The following is a 14,085-nucleotide window of genomic DNA, read 5'->3' on the forward strand; positions in this document are numbered from 1 at the left end:
CTTTGCTGGGCTCTTTGCCATTTCCTGTTGGGGAAGAGAATATCCCACAAGTAAGGATGACGCCGTGGACCGGACACACCTATGTTGGAGAAATAATCACATTTTGTTGCTTTGCAGCCTGACAAAGACAGACACAGTTTTTGTTTATCCAGTTGTAATTACTCATTGCAACTTATAACATCCAAGTGAAAGATACCAACTTGTCAGACAAAAATAATGAAAATTCAAAAACAGAATCACTGAGTTGGAAAAAGGATCACCCCCTCCTAAAATTACTTGTAAACTCAATCAGTTGTAGCTAATCACCTTCTCAACGGCACACACAAAGCCATTTAACCTTCAACTGTGATCAGCTGTGGTATATTGATTAGCTAAGCATGAAAAGAGCTTTCCTGGAGCATCTCAGTCCCTGGTAGTGCAACTGAAGCAAACAATCAACTGATTGGCACTGTCAAAAAATCTCTGGGATAATGTTGTGGACATGCAAAGTCAGGAGATGGATACAAGAAAATATCAAAGGCTTTATCAATGCCTAGAAGCACAGTGAAGTCCATTATTAAGAAGTGGAGTGTATTTGGTACAACACAGACCCTCTCTGGATCAGGACGTCACTCCAAACTGGATGAAAGAGCCAGGAGGAAACTGGTCAGAGAGGCTACCAAGAGGCCCACAGGAACTCTGAAGCAGTTGCAGGAATTTATGACAAAGAGTGGTCATTGTGTGCATGTGACCATAATATCACAAAATTCTCAAGAAATGTGGCTTGTATCGGAGAGTTGCAAAAAAAAAAAACCCATTTATGCTTACCTGATAAATTTCTTTTTTTCTGGATATGGAGAGTCCACGATGTCATTCAATTACTAGTGGGAATATCACTCCTGGCAAGCAGGAGGCGGCAAAGAACACCACAGCAAAGCTGCGAAGTGTCACTCCCCTACTCATAATCGCCCAGTCATTCGACCGAAGGGAAATGGAACAACACAAAGGTGTAGAGGTGCCTGAGGTTTAGTCAAACATAACTGTCTTAATAAAGGGTGGGGTTGGGGACTCTCCATATCCAGAAAGAAATTTATCAGGTAAGCATACATTTTGTTTTTTTTCCTAAGATATGGAGAGTCCCTGATGTCATTCATTAACTAGTGGGACCCAATACCCAAGCTAGAGGACACTGAATGAATAGAGAGGGAGAACACAACAGGCAGACCTAAATAGAAAGCACCACAGCTTGAAGAACCTTTCTCTCAAAAGAGGCATCAGCCAAGTCAAAAGTATCAAATTAGTAAAATTTGAAAAAAGTTTGCAGAGAGGACCAATTTGCAGCCTTGCAAATCTGTTCCACAGAAGCTTTATTTTTGAATCCCCAAGAAGAGGAGACAGCCCTAGAGGAATGAGCTGTAATTCTCTCAGGAGGCTGCTGTCCAGCAGTCTCATAAGCAAAATTAATCATACTTCTCAACCAGAGGGAAAGAGAAGTAGCAGTAGCCTTTTGACCCTTACGCTTTCCTGAGAAACAAACAAACAGGGCAGAAGACTGGTGAAAATCCTTAGTCGCCTGTAGGTAGAATTTTAGAGCACGCACAACAGACGTTCTTTATGAGAAAGAGGATTGGGAAAAAGAGAAGGAACAACAATTTCCTGATTAATATTTCTATCCGAAACAACTTTAGGAAGAAACCCCAATTTAGTACGAAGAACCGCCCTATCCGCATGAAAGATAAGGTAAGGCGAATCACACTGCAGAGCCGAGCGTTCCAAAACTCTCAGAGCAGAAGAGATAGCAATAAGAAACAAAATCTTCCAAGATAGCAACTTAATATCTATGGAATGCATTGGCTCAAACGGAGCCTGCTGCAAAACTTTAAGAACAAGATTAAGGCTCCAAAGAGGAGCAACAGGTTTAAACACAGGCCTGATTCTGACCAGGGCCTGACAAAAAGATTGAACATCTGGCACATCCGCCAAACGCTTGCGTAACTAAATGGATATTGCAGAAATCTGACCTTTCAGAGAACTGACTCACAACCCTTTCTCCAGACCTTCCTGAAGAAAAGACAAAATTCTAGGAACCCTGACCCTACTCCAAGAGTATCCCTTAGATTCACACCAATAAAGGTATTTATGCCATACCTTATGGTAAATTTTTACCAGTAACAGGCTTGCGAGCCTGGATCATGGTCTCAATGACCGACTCAGAAAATCCACGCTTAGACAGAACTAAGCGTTCAATCTACAAGCAGTCAGCTTTAGAGAAATGTGATTTGGATGGAGGAATGGACCCTGAGTTAGAAGGTCCTTCCTCAGAGGAAACCCCCAAGGTGGCCAAGATAACATATTCACTAGGTCTGCATACCAGATCCTGTGAGGCCATGCAGGAGCTATTAGAATTATTGATTCTCTCGCCTGTTTGATACGAGCAATAACTTGTTGAAGGAGCGCAAATGGAGGAAACAGGTATGCTAGACCGAAATCCCAAGGAACCGCCAGAGAATCTATCAGAGAGGCCTGAGGATCTCTTGACCTTGAACTGTACCTTGAAAGCTTGGCGTTCTGCCGAGACAACGTCAGATCCACCCCCGGCACCCCCCATTCAAGGGTTAACCTGGAGAACACCTCCGGATGGAGAGCCCACTCCCCAGGATAAAATGTCTGTCTGCTCAGGAAATCCGCTTCCCAGTTGTCTACTCCAGGAATGAGGATGGCAGATAGACAAAAATTGTGAGCTTCTGCCCACTGAATAATCCGTGCTACCTCCTTCATGGCTAAGGAAATCCGAGTTCCTCCCTAGTGATTGATGTAAGCAACTGAGGAGATGTTGTCTGACTGAAACCTGAAACCGTGCTAAGGACAATTGAGGACAAGCCATCAGAGCATTGTAAATCACTCTCAATTCCAAGATGTTTATGGGGATAGCAGACTCCTCCCGAGTCCATAGTCCCTGTGCCTTTAACGAGTCCCAGACTGCTCCCCAGCCTAGCAGGCTGGCATCCGTGGTCACAATCACCCAGGAAGGTCTCCGGAAGCATGTGCACTTAGACAGATGGTCCTGAAAAAGCCACCACGGGAGAAAGTCTCTTGTCGACTGGTCTAGATCTATCCTCTGAGACAGATCCGAATAGTCTCCGTTCCATTGTCTGAGCATGCATAATTGCAGAGCACTCAAATGGAATCGAGCAAAGGAAATTATGTCCATGGAAGTGACCATCAGACCAATTACCTCCATACATTGAGCCACTGATAGCCAAACAGACTGTAGAGAGAGGCAAGAGGAGAGAATTCTGGATTTTCTGACCTCCTTCAGAAAAATTTTCATAGTTAGGGAATTGATTATGGTCACTAAGAAAACCACCCATGTAGCTGGAACAAGGGAACTCTTTTCAGGTTTCACTTTCCAACTGTGGGAACGTAGAAAAGACAACACAATCTCTGTATGAGAGTTTGCTTGTTGAAAGGTGGCGCCTGAACCAATATTTCGTCCCGGAATGGCGCCACTGCAATTCCCTGGGACCTGATCACTGCCAAGAGAGCCCCCAGAACCTTTGAGAAAATTCTGGGAGCTGTGTCAAGGCCAAACGGAAGAGCCACATACTGAAGGTGTTCATCTAGAAAGGCAAATCTCAGGAATTTGTGATTATCCCTGTGGATGGGAACATGAAGATATGCGTCCTTCAGGTCTATGGTCGTCATGAACTGACCCTCTTGGACCAAAGGAAGAATGGAACAAATGGTTTCCATTTTGAAGGACCGTACCCTGAGAAACTTATTGAGGCACTTTAGATCTAAAATGGGTCAAAAAGTTCCCTCGTTTTTGGCACCACAAACAGATTTGAATAGAATCCTAGACCCTGTTCCCTTAACGGAACTGGAACAATCACTCCCAGGGAGGAAGAGTCCTGAACGCAGTTCAAGAATGCCTCTCTTTTTACGTGGTCTGCAGATAATCTTGAGAGGTGGATTCTGCCCCTGGGAGGGAAAGTTTTGAATTCTATTTTGTAACCTGAGATACTATGTTCACAGACCAAGGATCTGGGACATCTCGTCTCCACGCTTGACAAAAAAGGGAAAGTTTGAGGGCAAACCCTTCATGCCGATTCAGACTTAGCTGCGGGTTTCTTTGATGGTTTCCCCTTGTTCCAAGACTGATTGGGTTTCCAAGAAGACTTGGACTGTTCCTGCTTGGAAGAGGGAGAGGAAGACATTCCTTTGAAGTAATGAAAGGAATGAAAATTACTCTGACGTCCGTTAGGTCTATTCTTCTTGTCTTGTGGTAGAAAAAAACCTTTTCCACCCTTAATATCAGAAATTATTTCTGCCAGACCAGGTCCAAACAAGGTCTTACCATTGTAAGGAAGCACCATCGGAGTTGTCCAAAGTAGCAAATACCTCCTTTAACATAAAGGAATTATACTGTCCGAATCTGAGATCTGACCCTCAGAGGCTACCAACGTATACCCTCCTCATCAGACTCATGAGGGAGAGCAACCTGTGTAGCAGTGGTTGGAACAGAAACCTTACTATCTGAATCTCTAAGTTTCCTCTTGGGTTTTCCCTTTAGCACAGGAAGAGCAGATAATGCCGCAGACAGCACATAAGATACCTGAGCAGCAATTTCTGCTGGCAAATAAATTCCTCCAGGAGGCTGAGAGGAACTGCAGGGCACTGCATGTGATGCCATTGAGGCTTGGGACATTAAAGGAGAAAGCTGTGGCGTTGCCTGAACAGCATCATCCTGAGAGACATTTGGGTCAGCGGGCAAAATCTTATTTTAACACTTTAACGTGTTATTTAAACAATCAGAACAAAATTTCATAGGTGAAACAATTTGGGCCTCTAGACATTAACACTTATCAAATGAAACAGAATGATTATCCATGTCCATAGTTTAAGAAAAATCTTTTTAGAAAGAAAAAATGACTACTGTCACTTTAAATTGAGTACGTTTTTTTTTAACTCCAACGTTATGACTAAACACTCATAGCAAACACTCATAGCAAACACTCTAGACCTCTACACCCCAGACCGTCTGGGTTGCCTACCGCAATCCTGAAAACGATGTGTGCAGGAGACTACTTGCAATAGACTTCACCTCAGCCTATGCGAACAAGCAAGGAACAGTGACGCCACTCAGCTCAAAAACGGAAGAGACTGTGGACCGGCAAAATTGCACATTTGCTAAAAGCGCGCTATAATAAACAGCCTTGCCTTCTTCGAGTCGTAGAAACACTCCCTAATCAAAGTAAAAATGGCTCCCCGTCAGAAACTGCTTAAGAAATGTAAAAAGCGACTCCCGGTCGCATCAGTCTCAAACAGCACACACTAACATAAAGCCCCAATTTTACATATAAAAGAATCTATTGATTTAAATAAATAATTTACAAGGCACTGAGAAATAAACCAATCCCTTAGGAAAGGGAAGATTAACCTGCCTACAGAATTAAACATGTCCCAGAAATTATTGAAGTAATTAAAAGAACTTCTGCAGTGCAAGTCTCCATTACCTAGAAGACAAAAGCACTTACCTGCAAATCTAGCTGTCGGGCAGGAAGATAGCTCACAAGCCATGAAAGGACACATACTCTTTACAGATTAAACCTACTCTGGCTTTCTATACCATAGGCAGAAAATATGTTAGAAACCCAAGCAAGGACTACCTCACAATTTTCTAACTGCTTTAAAGCCACCACTACCCTACTGAAGAGATTAACGTGACAGAGGCAAAGAGAGTTACTGGGGACGATGGGTAGGGGAGTGACACTTAACAGCTTTGCTGTGGTGCTCTTTGCCTCCTCCTGCTGGCCAGGAGTGATATTCCCACTAGTAATTGATGACGTCAGGGACTCTCCATATCTTAGGAAAGAAATAAAAAACTCTAAAATTACAGAAAAAATAAACCAAATTATCAAAAATAAAAAAATTAAACCTAATCCCTATAAAAATAAAAAAGCCCCCCCCCCCAAAATAAAAACACCCCCTAATCTAAACTAATCTACCAATAGCCCTTAAAATGGCCTTTTGTAGGGCATTGCCCTAAATTAAACAGCTCTTTTATGTTTTAAAAAATATTAAAATCCACCCTGACAATAAAAACCCCTCACAATAAAAAAAAATAACACTAAAAAAACTGAACTACCCATTGACCTGAAAAGGGCATACAGCTCTTTTACAGCCCATTAAATCCCTAATCTAAAAAAAAAAAAAAAAATCCTATAACTAAGCCCCAAATAGGAAATCATCGTTCCTGAAGTCCGGCAAAGAAGGTCTTCTTCCAGGCGGCTCGATTATCTATCTTTATCCGGAGCGAAGGCAGCGCAGAGCAGAGGTACGGAGCTGGCTTCCCTGATGCACGGATCTTCAGCGGCGGTCCTCAGCGGCGTGGAGGCTCCTCTTTATGTGATCGTCCGTCGCACACTGAAGATTGAATGCAAGGTACACCATAATTATTGGGGTACCTTGCATTCCTATTGGCTGAAATTTTGAAATCAGCCAATAGGATGAGAGCTCCTGAAATCTTATTGGCTGATTTGAACAGCCAATAGGATTTCAGTAGCTCTAATCCTATTGGCTGATTTCAAAATTTCAGCCAATAGGAATGCAGGTTACCCCAAATCGAATGCGGTACCTTGCATTAAAATTTCCGTGTGCGCCGGAGATCGGATGAAGAGGAGCCTCCGCGCTGCTTAAGACCACCACTGAGGACCGCTACGCACCTCCTTCACACAGGATGAAGATAGAAGATGACGGAGCCGCCTAGAAGAAGACCACCTCAGCCGGACTTCAGGAACGGTGAGTACCTATTTGGGGCTTAGTTTTAGTATTTTTTATTTTTTTTTATTTATTTTAAAATTAGGGATTTTATAGGCAGTAAAAGAGCTGATTGCCCTTTTAAGAGCAATAAAAGAGCCAAATGTCCTTTTAAGGGCAATGCCCATACAAATGCCCCTTTGGGGGCAATGGGTAGTTTAGGTTTTTTAGTGTTAGGTTTTTTATTTTGGGGGTTGGTTAGGTGGGGGTTTTACTGTTAGGGGGTAAGTGGTAATTTTTGTAAGTAAAAGAGCTGTTTAACTTAGGGCAATGCAATACAAAAGGCCCTTTTAAGGGCTATTAGTAGTTCAGTATTAAAATAGGGGGTGTTTTTATTTTTGGGGTGATTTTTTTATTTTTTATAGGGGTATTAGTATATATTTAATTTTCTTATTTTGGATAGCTTTGTTTATTTTTTTCTGTAATTTTACATTTTTTTATTTTCAGTAAAATTAGCTTGGGGGTTTGGATTTTTTTAATCATAGACTGCCCTCTGGGCAAGCTTATGTCTAGTATATACAGTGTGTGTGTATATATATATATATATATATATATATATATATATATATATATATTTATTTATTTATTTATTTTTTTACACAAACATACATACATATACATATAATTACAAAGCTTAGCTTCCACAACCTTTATAAACTTATTGACCAGAAAGTTAAATTGTACAATTCGAAACAAAAATTAAAATCCTTCTAAAACAAATAATTACAAGGGCTTGTTTTCTAAAATAAATGAAGAAAGATATATTTATATTTAGTACCCATTTAATAAAGATTATGACTGATGGGCTATGAGAACATACCTGCTTGTTGTACTTCCAGCGATTTAGGATTCTTTAATATGCAAGAGATGTAAAAAATAAAACAAAATGAAGAACCACACTGAGCATGAGACTTTAACATCCATTTATGTTTTTGTTTTCTTTTGCAAACCCTAGTATCATTACCACACTTACATTTTAATGATTCAGATAGGCCATGTAATTTTAAACAAGTTTCCAATTTACTTTTATCATCAAATTAGCCTTGTTCTCTCAGTATTCTTAGTTGAAAGCTAAACATAGGTAGGCTCATATGATAATTTCTAAGCCCTTGAAGGCCGCCTCTTATCCGAAGGCATTTGAGTTTTTCACAGCTATAGGGCATTAGTTCATATGTGCCATATAGATAACATTATGCTCATGCCCGTGGAGTTACTTATGGGAGGGCACTGATTGGCTTAAATGCAAGTCTGTAAAAAGAACTGAAATAAGGGGGGAATCTACAGAGGCTTAGATACAAGGTAATCACAGAGGTAAAAGGTATAATAATATAACAGTGTTTGTTATGCAAAACTGGGGAATGGGTAATAAAGGGATTATCTATCATTTTAAACAATAAAAATTCTGTAGTAGACTGTCCCTTTAATAGCACTTGTAAATTGGACATTACACATTACTGCTTTTAAAAGAACATAAGACAAGTTGGGATAGAGACAAAATATAATATGTACTTTAATTACTTTACCTGCAAAGTTATACTGCAGTGCCTCGTCATTAGCCCTTTCTTTTAAAGGGACAGTATACACCAATATGCATATAACTGCATATAATAGACACAACTATAAAGAATAATATGCAGATACTGATATAAAAGTCCAGTATAAAACCTTTTAAAAACTTACTCCCAGTTTTGCTCTGTTGAAAAGGTTAGGTGGAAAACCCACTGAAAGTGAATATATAGCAGACACTCACCCCTCTCCCCCTTCCTCTGCATATGAAAAGATTATTTATACTAAAAGGAGCAAGCTGGAGTAGGGCAGACATCAGTATAACTTTTGGTTAGGAGTCTGAAAATCAGCGCAATGTTTTTTAAAAATAAGCAAAACTATTTTTTTTTTTTTTAAAAAAAACAGAACTGTATAGGTTATATAAATGGATCATCTACAAAACATTTATGCAAAGAAAAATCTAGTGTATAATGTCCCTTTAAGTTTCCGAATTGTAAAGATCTATCTCCCCCCACACATTTCCTTCTATAGCTGTATCTATAGCTATTGTTGCTTTGGTAGAATGCAAAAGTGTACAGTGATTATCTGAAGGATCATGCCTAAAAGTTGTGAACTCATCTGAAATACAATGCCTGTGTTTGAAAACTGATAAGGGTGGTGGAGCAGGCTGCTCCAGACAGCATGGATATTTAAGTATTTTTGCTTATTTTTTAAATTTATTTTAAAATACTTGCCAGCAATATTTAAACAATTTTTTATGCAAACTATTTTTACTTTATTAGACCTTTTAGGATATGCACAGATCTCCACATGTTTTATAGCATTTTAACTTCAGTTTAGCTTTGGAAACATTTATGAACAAAAAACTGCTTACAGCAAAATATATCACTCTTTAAAGGGGCATAATACTCATATGCTAAATCACTTGAAAGTGATGCAGCATAACTGTAAAAAGCTGACTCACCTAAACAGCTCTATGTAAAAAAGGATGATATTTTACCTCAAAACCAGAGTAAGTGCTGTGTAAACAGTTATACCTCATCTGCTATCCAGCTTCAGGTAAGAAAGAAAAAACAGAATTTATGTTTACCTGATAAATTACTTTCTCTAACGGTGTGTCCGGTCCACGGCGTCATCCTTACTTGTGGGATATTCTCTTCCCCAACAGGAAATGGCAAAGAGCCCAGCAAAGCTGGTCACATGATCCCTCCTAGGTTCCGCCTACCCCAGTCATTCGACCGACGTTAAGGAGGAATATTTGCATAGGAGAAACCATATGGTACCGTGGTGACTGTAGTTAAAGAAAATAAATTATCAGACCTGATTAAAAAAACCAGGGCGGGCCGTGGACCGGACACACCGTTGGAGAAAGTAATTTATCAGGTAAACATAAATTCTGTTTTCTCCAACATAGGTGTGTCCGGTCCACGGCGTCATCCTTACTTGTGGGAACCAATACCAAAGCTTTAGGACACGGATGAAGGGAGGGAGCAAATCAGGTCACCTAAATGGAAGGCACCACGGCTTGCAAAACCTTTCTCCCAAAAATAGCCTCAGAAGAAGCAAAAGTATCAAACTTGTAAAATTTGGTAAAAGTGTGCAGTGAAGACCAAGTCGCTGCCCTACATATCTGATCAACAGAAGCCTCGTTCTTGAAGGCCCATGTGGAAGCCACAGCCCTAGTGGAATGAGCCGTGATTCTTTCGGGAGGCTGCCGTCCGGCAGTCTCGTAAGCCAATCTGATGATGCTTTTAATCCAAAAAGAGAGAGAGGTAGAAGTTGCTTTTTGACCTCTCCTTTTACCGGAATAAACAACAAACAAGGAAGATGTTTGTCTAAAATCCTTTGTAGCAGCTAAATAGAATTTTAGAGCGCGAACAACATCCAGATTGTGCAACAAACGTTCCTTCTTTGAAACTGGTTTCGGACACAGAGAAGGTACGATAATCTCCTGGTTAATGTTTTTGTTAGAAACAACTTTTGGAAGAAAACCAGGTTTAGTACGTAAAACCACCTTATCTGCATGGAACACCAGATAAGGAGGAGAACACTGCAGAGCAGATAATTCTGAAACTCTTCTAGCAGAAGAAATTGCAACTAAAAACAAAACTTTCCAAGATAATAACTTAATATCAACGGAATGTAAGGGTTCAAACGGAACCCCCTGAAGAACTGAAAGAACTAAGTTGAGACTCCAAGGAGGAGTCAAAGGTTTGTAAACAGGCTTAATTCTAACCAGAGCCTGAACAAAGGCTTGAACATCTGGCACAGCTGCCAGCTTTTTGTGAAGTAACACAGACAAGGCAGAAATCTGTCCCTTTAGGGAACTAGCAGATAATCCTTTTTCCAATCCTTCTTGAAGGAAGGATAGAATCTTAGGAATCTTAACCTTGTCCCAAGGGAATCCTTTAGATTCACACCAACAGATATATTTTTTCCAAATTTTGTGGTAAATCTTTCTAGTTACAGGCTTTCTGGCCTGAACAAGAGTATCGATAACAGAATCTGAGAACCCTCGCTTCGATAAGATCAAGCGTTCAATCTCCAAGCAGTCAGCTGGAGTGAAACCAGATTCGGATGTTCGAACGGACCCTGAACAAGAAGGTCTCGTCTCAAAGGTAGCTTCCAAGGTGGAGCCGATGACATATTCACCAGATCTGCATACCAAGTCCTGCGTGGCCACGCAGGAGCTATCAAGATCACCGACGCCCTCTCCTGATTGATCCTGGCTACCAGCCTGGGGATGAGAGGAAACGGCGGGAACACATAAGCTAGTTTGAAGGTCCAAGGTGCTACTAGTGCATCCACTAGAGCCGCCTTGGGATCCCTGGATCTGGACCCGTAGCAAGGAACTTTGAAGTTCTGACGAGAGGCCATCAGATCCATGTCTGGAATGCCCCACAGCTGAGTGACTTGGGCAAAGATTTCCGGATGGAGTTCCCACTCCCCCGGATGCAATGTCTGACGACTCAGAAAATCCGCTTCCCAATTTTCCACTCCTGGGATGTGGATAGCAGACAGGTGGCAGGAGTGAGACTCCGCCCATAGAATGATTTTGGTCACTTCTTCCATCGCTAGGGAACTCCTTGTTCCCCCCTGATGGTTGATGTACGCAACAGTTCTCATGTTGTCTGATTGAAACCGTATGAACTTGGCCCTCGCTAGCTGAGGCCAAGCCTTGAGAGCATTGAATATCGCTCTCAGTTCCAGAATATTTATCGGTAGAAGAGATTCTTCCCGAGACCAAAGACCCTGAGCTTTCAGGGATCCCCAGACCGCGCCCCAGCCCATCAGACTGGCGTCGGACGTGACGATGACCCACTCCGGTCTGCGGAATGTCATCCCTTGTGACAGGTTGTCCAGGGACAGCCACCAACGGAGTGAGTCTCTGGTCCTCTGATTTACTTGTATCTTCGGAGACAAGTCTGTATAGTCCCCATTCCACTGACTGAGCATGCACAGTTGTAATGGTCTTAGATGAATGCGCGCAAAAGGAACTATGTCCATTGCCGCTACCATCAAACCGATCACTTCCATGCACTGCGCTATGGAAGGAAGAGGAACGGAATGAAGTATCCGACAAGAGTCTAGAAGTTTTGTTTTTCTGGCCTCTGTCAGAAAAATCCTCATTTCTAAGGAGTCTATTATTGTTCCCAAGAAGGGAACCCTTGTTGACGGAGATAGAGAACTCTTTTCCACGTTCACTTTCCATCCGTGAGATCTGAGAAAGGCCAGGACAATGTCCGTGTGAGCCTTTGCTTGAGGAAGGGACGACGCTTGAATCAGAATGTCGTCCAAGTAAGGTACTACAGCAATGCCCCTTGGTCTTAGCACAGCTAGAAGGGACCCTAGTACCTTTGTGAAAATCCTTGGAGCAGTGGCTAATCCGAAAGGAAGCGCCACGAACTGGTAATGCTTGTCCAGGAATGCGAACCTTAGGAACCGATGATGTTCCTTGTGGATAGGAATATGTAGATACGCATCCTTTAAATCCACTGTGGTCATGAATTGACCTTCCTGGATGGAAGGAAGAATAGTTCGAATGGTTTCCATCTTGAACGATGGAACCTTGAGAAACTTGTTTAAGATCTTGAGATCTAAGATTGGTCTGAACGTTCCCTCTTTTTTGGGAACTATGAACAGATTGGAGTAGAACCCCATCCCTTGTTCTCTTAATGGAACAGGATGAATCACTCCCATTTTTAACAGGTCTTCTACACAATGTAAGAATGCCTGTCTTTTTACGTGGTCTGAAGACAACTGAGACCTGTGGAACCTCCCCCTTGGGGGAAGCCCCTTGAATTCCAGAAGATAACCTTGGGAGACTATTTCTAGCGCCCAAGGATCCAGAACATCTCTTGCCCAAGCCTGAGCGAAGAGAGAGAGTCTGCCCCCCACCAGATCCGGTCCCGGATCGGGGGCCAACATTTCATGCTGTCTTGGTAGCAGTGGCAGGTTTCTTGGCCTGCTTTCCCTTGTTCCAGCCTTGCATTGGTCTCCAAGCTGGCTTGGCTTGAGAAGTATTACCCTCTTGCTTAGAGGACGTAGCACTTTGGGCTGGTCCATTTCTACGAAAGGGACGAAAATTAGGTTTATTTTTTGCCTTGAAAGGCCGATCCTGAGGAAGGGCGTGGCCCTTACCCCCAGTGATATCAGAGATAATCTCTTTCAAGTCAGGGCCAAACAGCGTTTTCCCCTTGAAAGGAATGTTAAGTAGCTTGTTCTTGGAAGACGCATCAGCTGACCAAGATTTCAACCAAAGCGCTCTGCGCGCCACAATAGCAAACCCAGAATTCTTAGCCGCTAACCTAGCCAATTGCAAAGTGGCGTCTAGGGTGAAAGAATTAGCCAATTTGAGAGCATTGATTCTGTCCATAATCTCCTCATAAGGAGGAGAATCACTATCGACCGCCTTTATCAGCTCATCGAACCAGAAACATGCGGCTGTAGCTACAGGGACAATGCATGAAATTGGTTGTAGAAGGTAACCCTGCTGAACAAACATCTTTTTAAGTAAACCTTCTAATTTTTTATCCATAGGATCTTTGAAAGCACAACTATCCTCTATGGGTATAGTGGTGCGTTTGTTTAAAGTGGAAACCGCTCCCTCGACCTTGGGGACTGTCTGCCATAAGTCCTTTCTGGGGTCGACCATAGGAAACAATTTTTTAAATATGGGGGGAGGGACGAAAGGAATACCGGGCCTTTCCCATTCTTTATTAACAATGTCCGCCACCCGCTTGGGTATAGGAAAAGCTTCTGGGAGCCCCGGGACCTCTAGGAACTTGTCCATTTTACATAGTTTCTCTGGGATGACCAACTTGTCACAATCATCCAGAGTGGATAATACCTCCTTAAGCAGAATGCGGAGATGTTCCAACTTAAATTTAAACGTAATCACATCAGGTTCAGCTTGTTGAGAAATGTTCCCTGAATCAGTAATTTCTCCCTCAGACAAAACCTCCCTGGCCCCATCAGACTGGATTAGGGGCCCTTCAGAACCATTATTATCAGCGTCGTCATGCTCTTCAGTATCTAAAACAGAGCAGTCGCGCTTACGCTGATAAGTGTTCATTTTGGCTAAAATGTTTTTGACAGAATTATCCATTACAGCCGTTAATTGTTGCATAGTAAGGAGTATTGGCGCGCTAGATGTACTAGGGGCCTCCTGAGTGGGCAAGACTTGTGTAGACGAAGGAGGGAATGATGCAGTACCATGCTTACTCCCCTCACTTGAGGAATCATCTTGGGCATCATTGTCATTGTCACATAAATCACATT

The 14,085-nt window shown here is 42.0% G+C and overlaps 1 protein-coding gene across 1 annotated transcript in view; it reads right to left on the reverse strand.

Annotated features, from left to right (window-relative positions):
- Positions 1–14,085, reverse strand: part of LOC128660490 (uncharacterized) — a gene marked incomplete in the record, with an annotated part of 570,712 nt that overhangs the window by 302,514 nt on the left and 254,113 nt on the right. The window contains 1 exon segment of the mRNA XM_053714367.1: positions 7,619–7,649. Coding sequence (XP_053570342.1) covers positions 7,619–7,649 — 31 coding nt within the window.

This window comes from Bombina bombina, chromosome 5, assembly GCF_027579735.1.
Source record: "Bombina bombina isolate aBomBom1 chromosome 5, aBomBom1.pri, whole genome shotgun sequence".
Taxonomy (NCBI): Eukaryota; Metazoa; Chordata; class Amphibia; order Anura; family Bombinatoridae; genus Bombina; species Bombina bombina.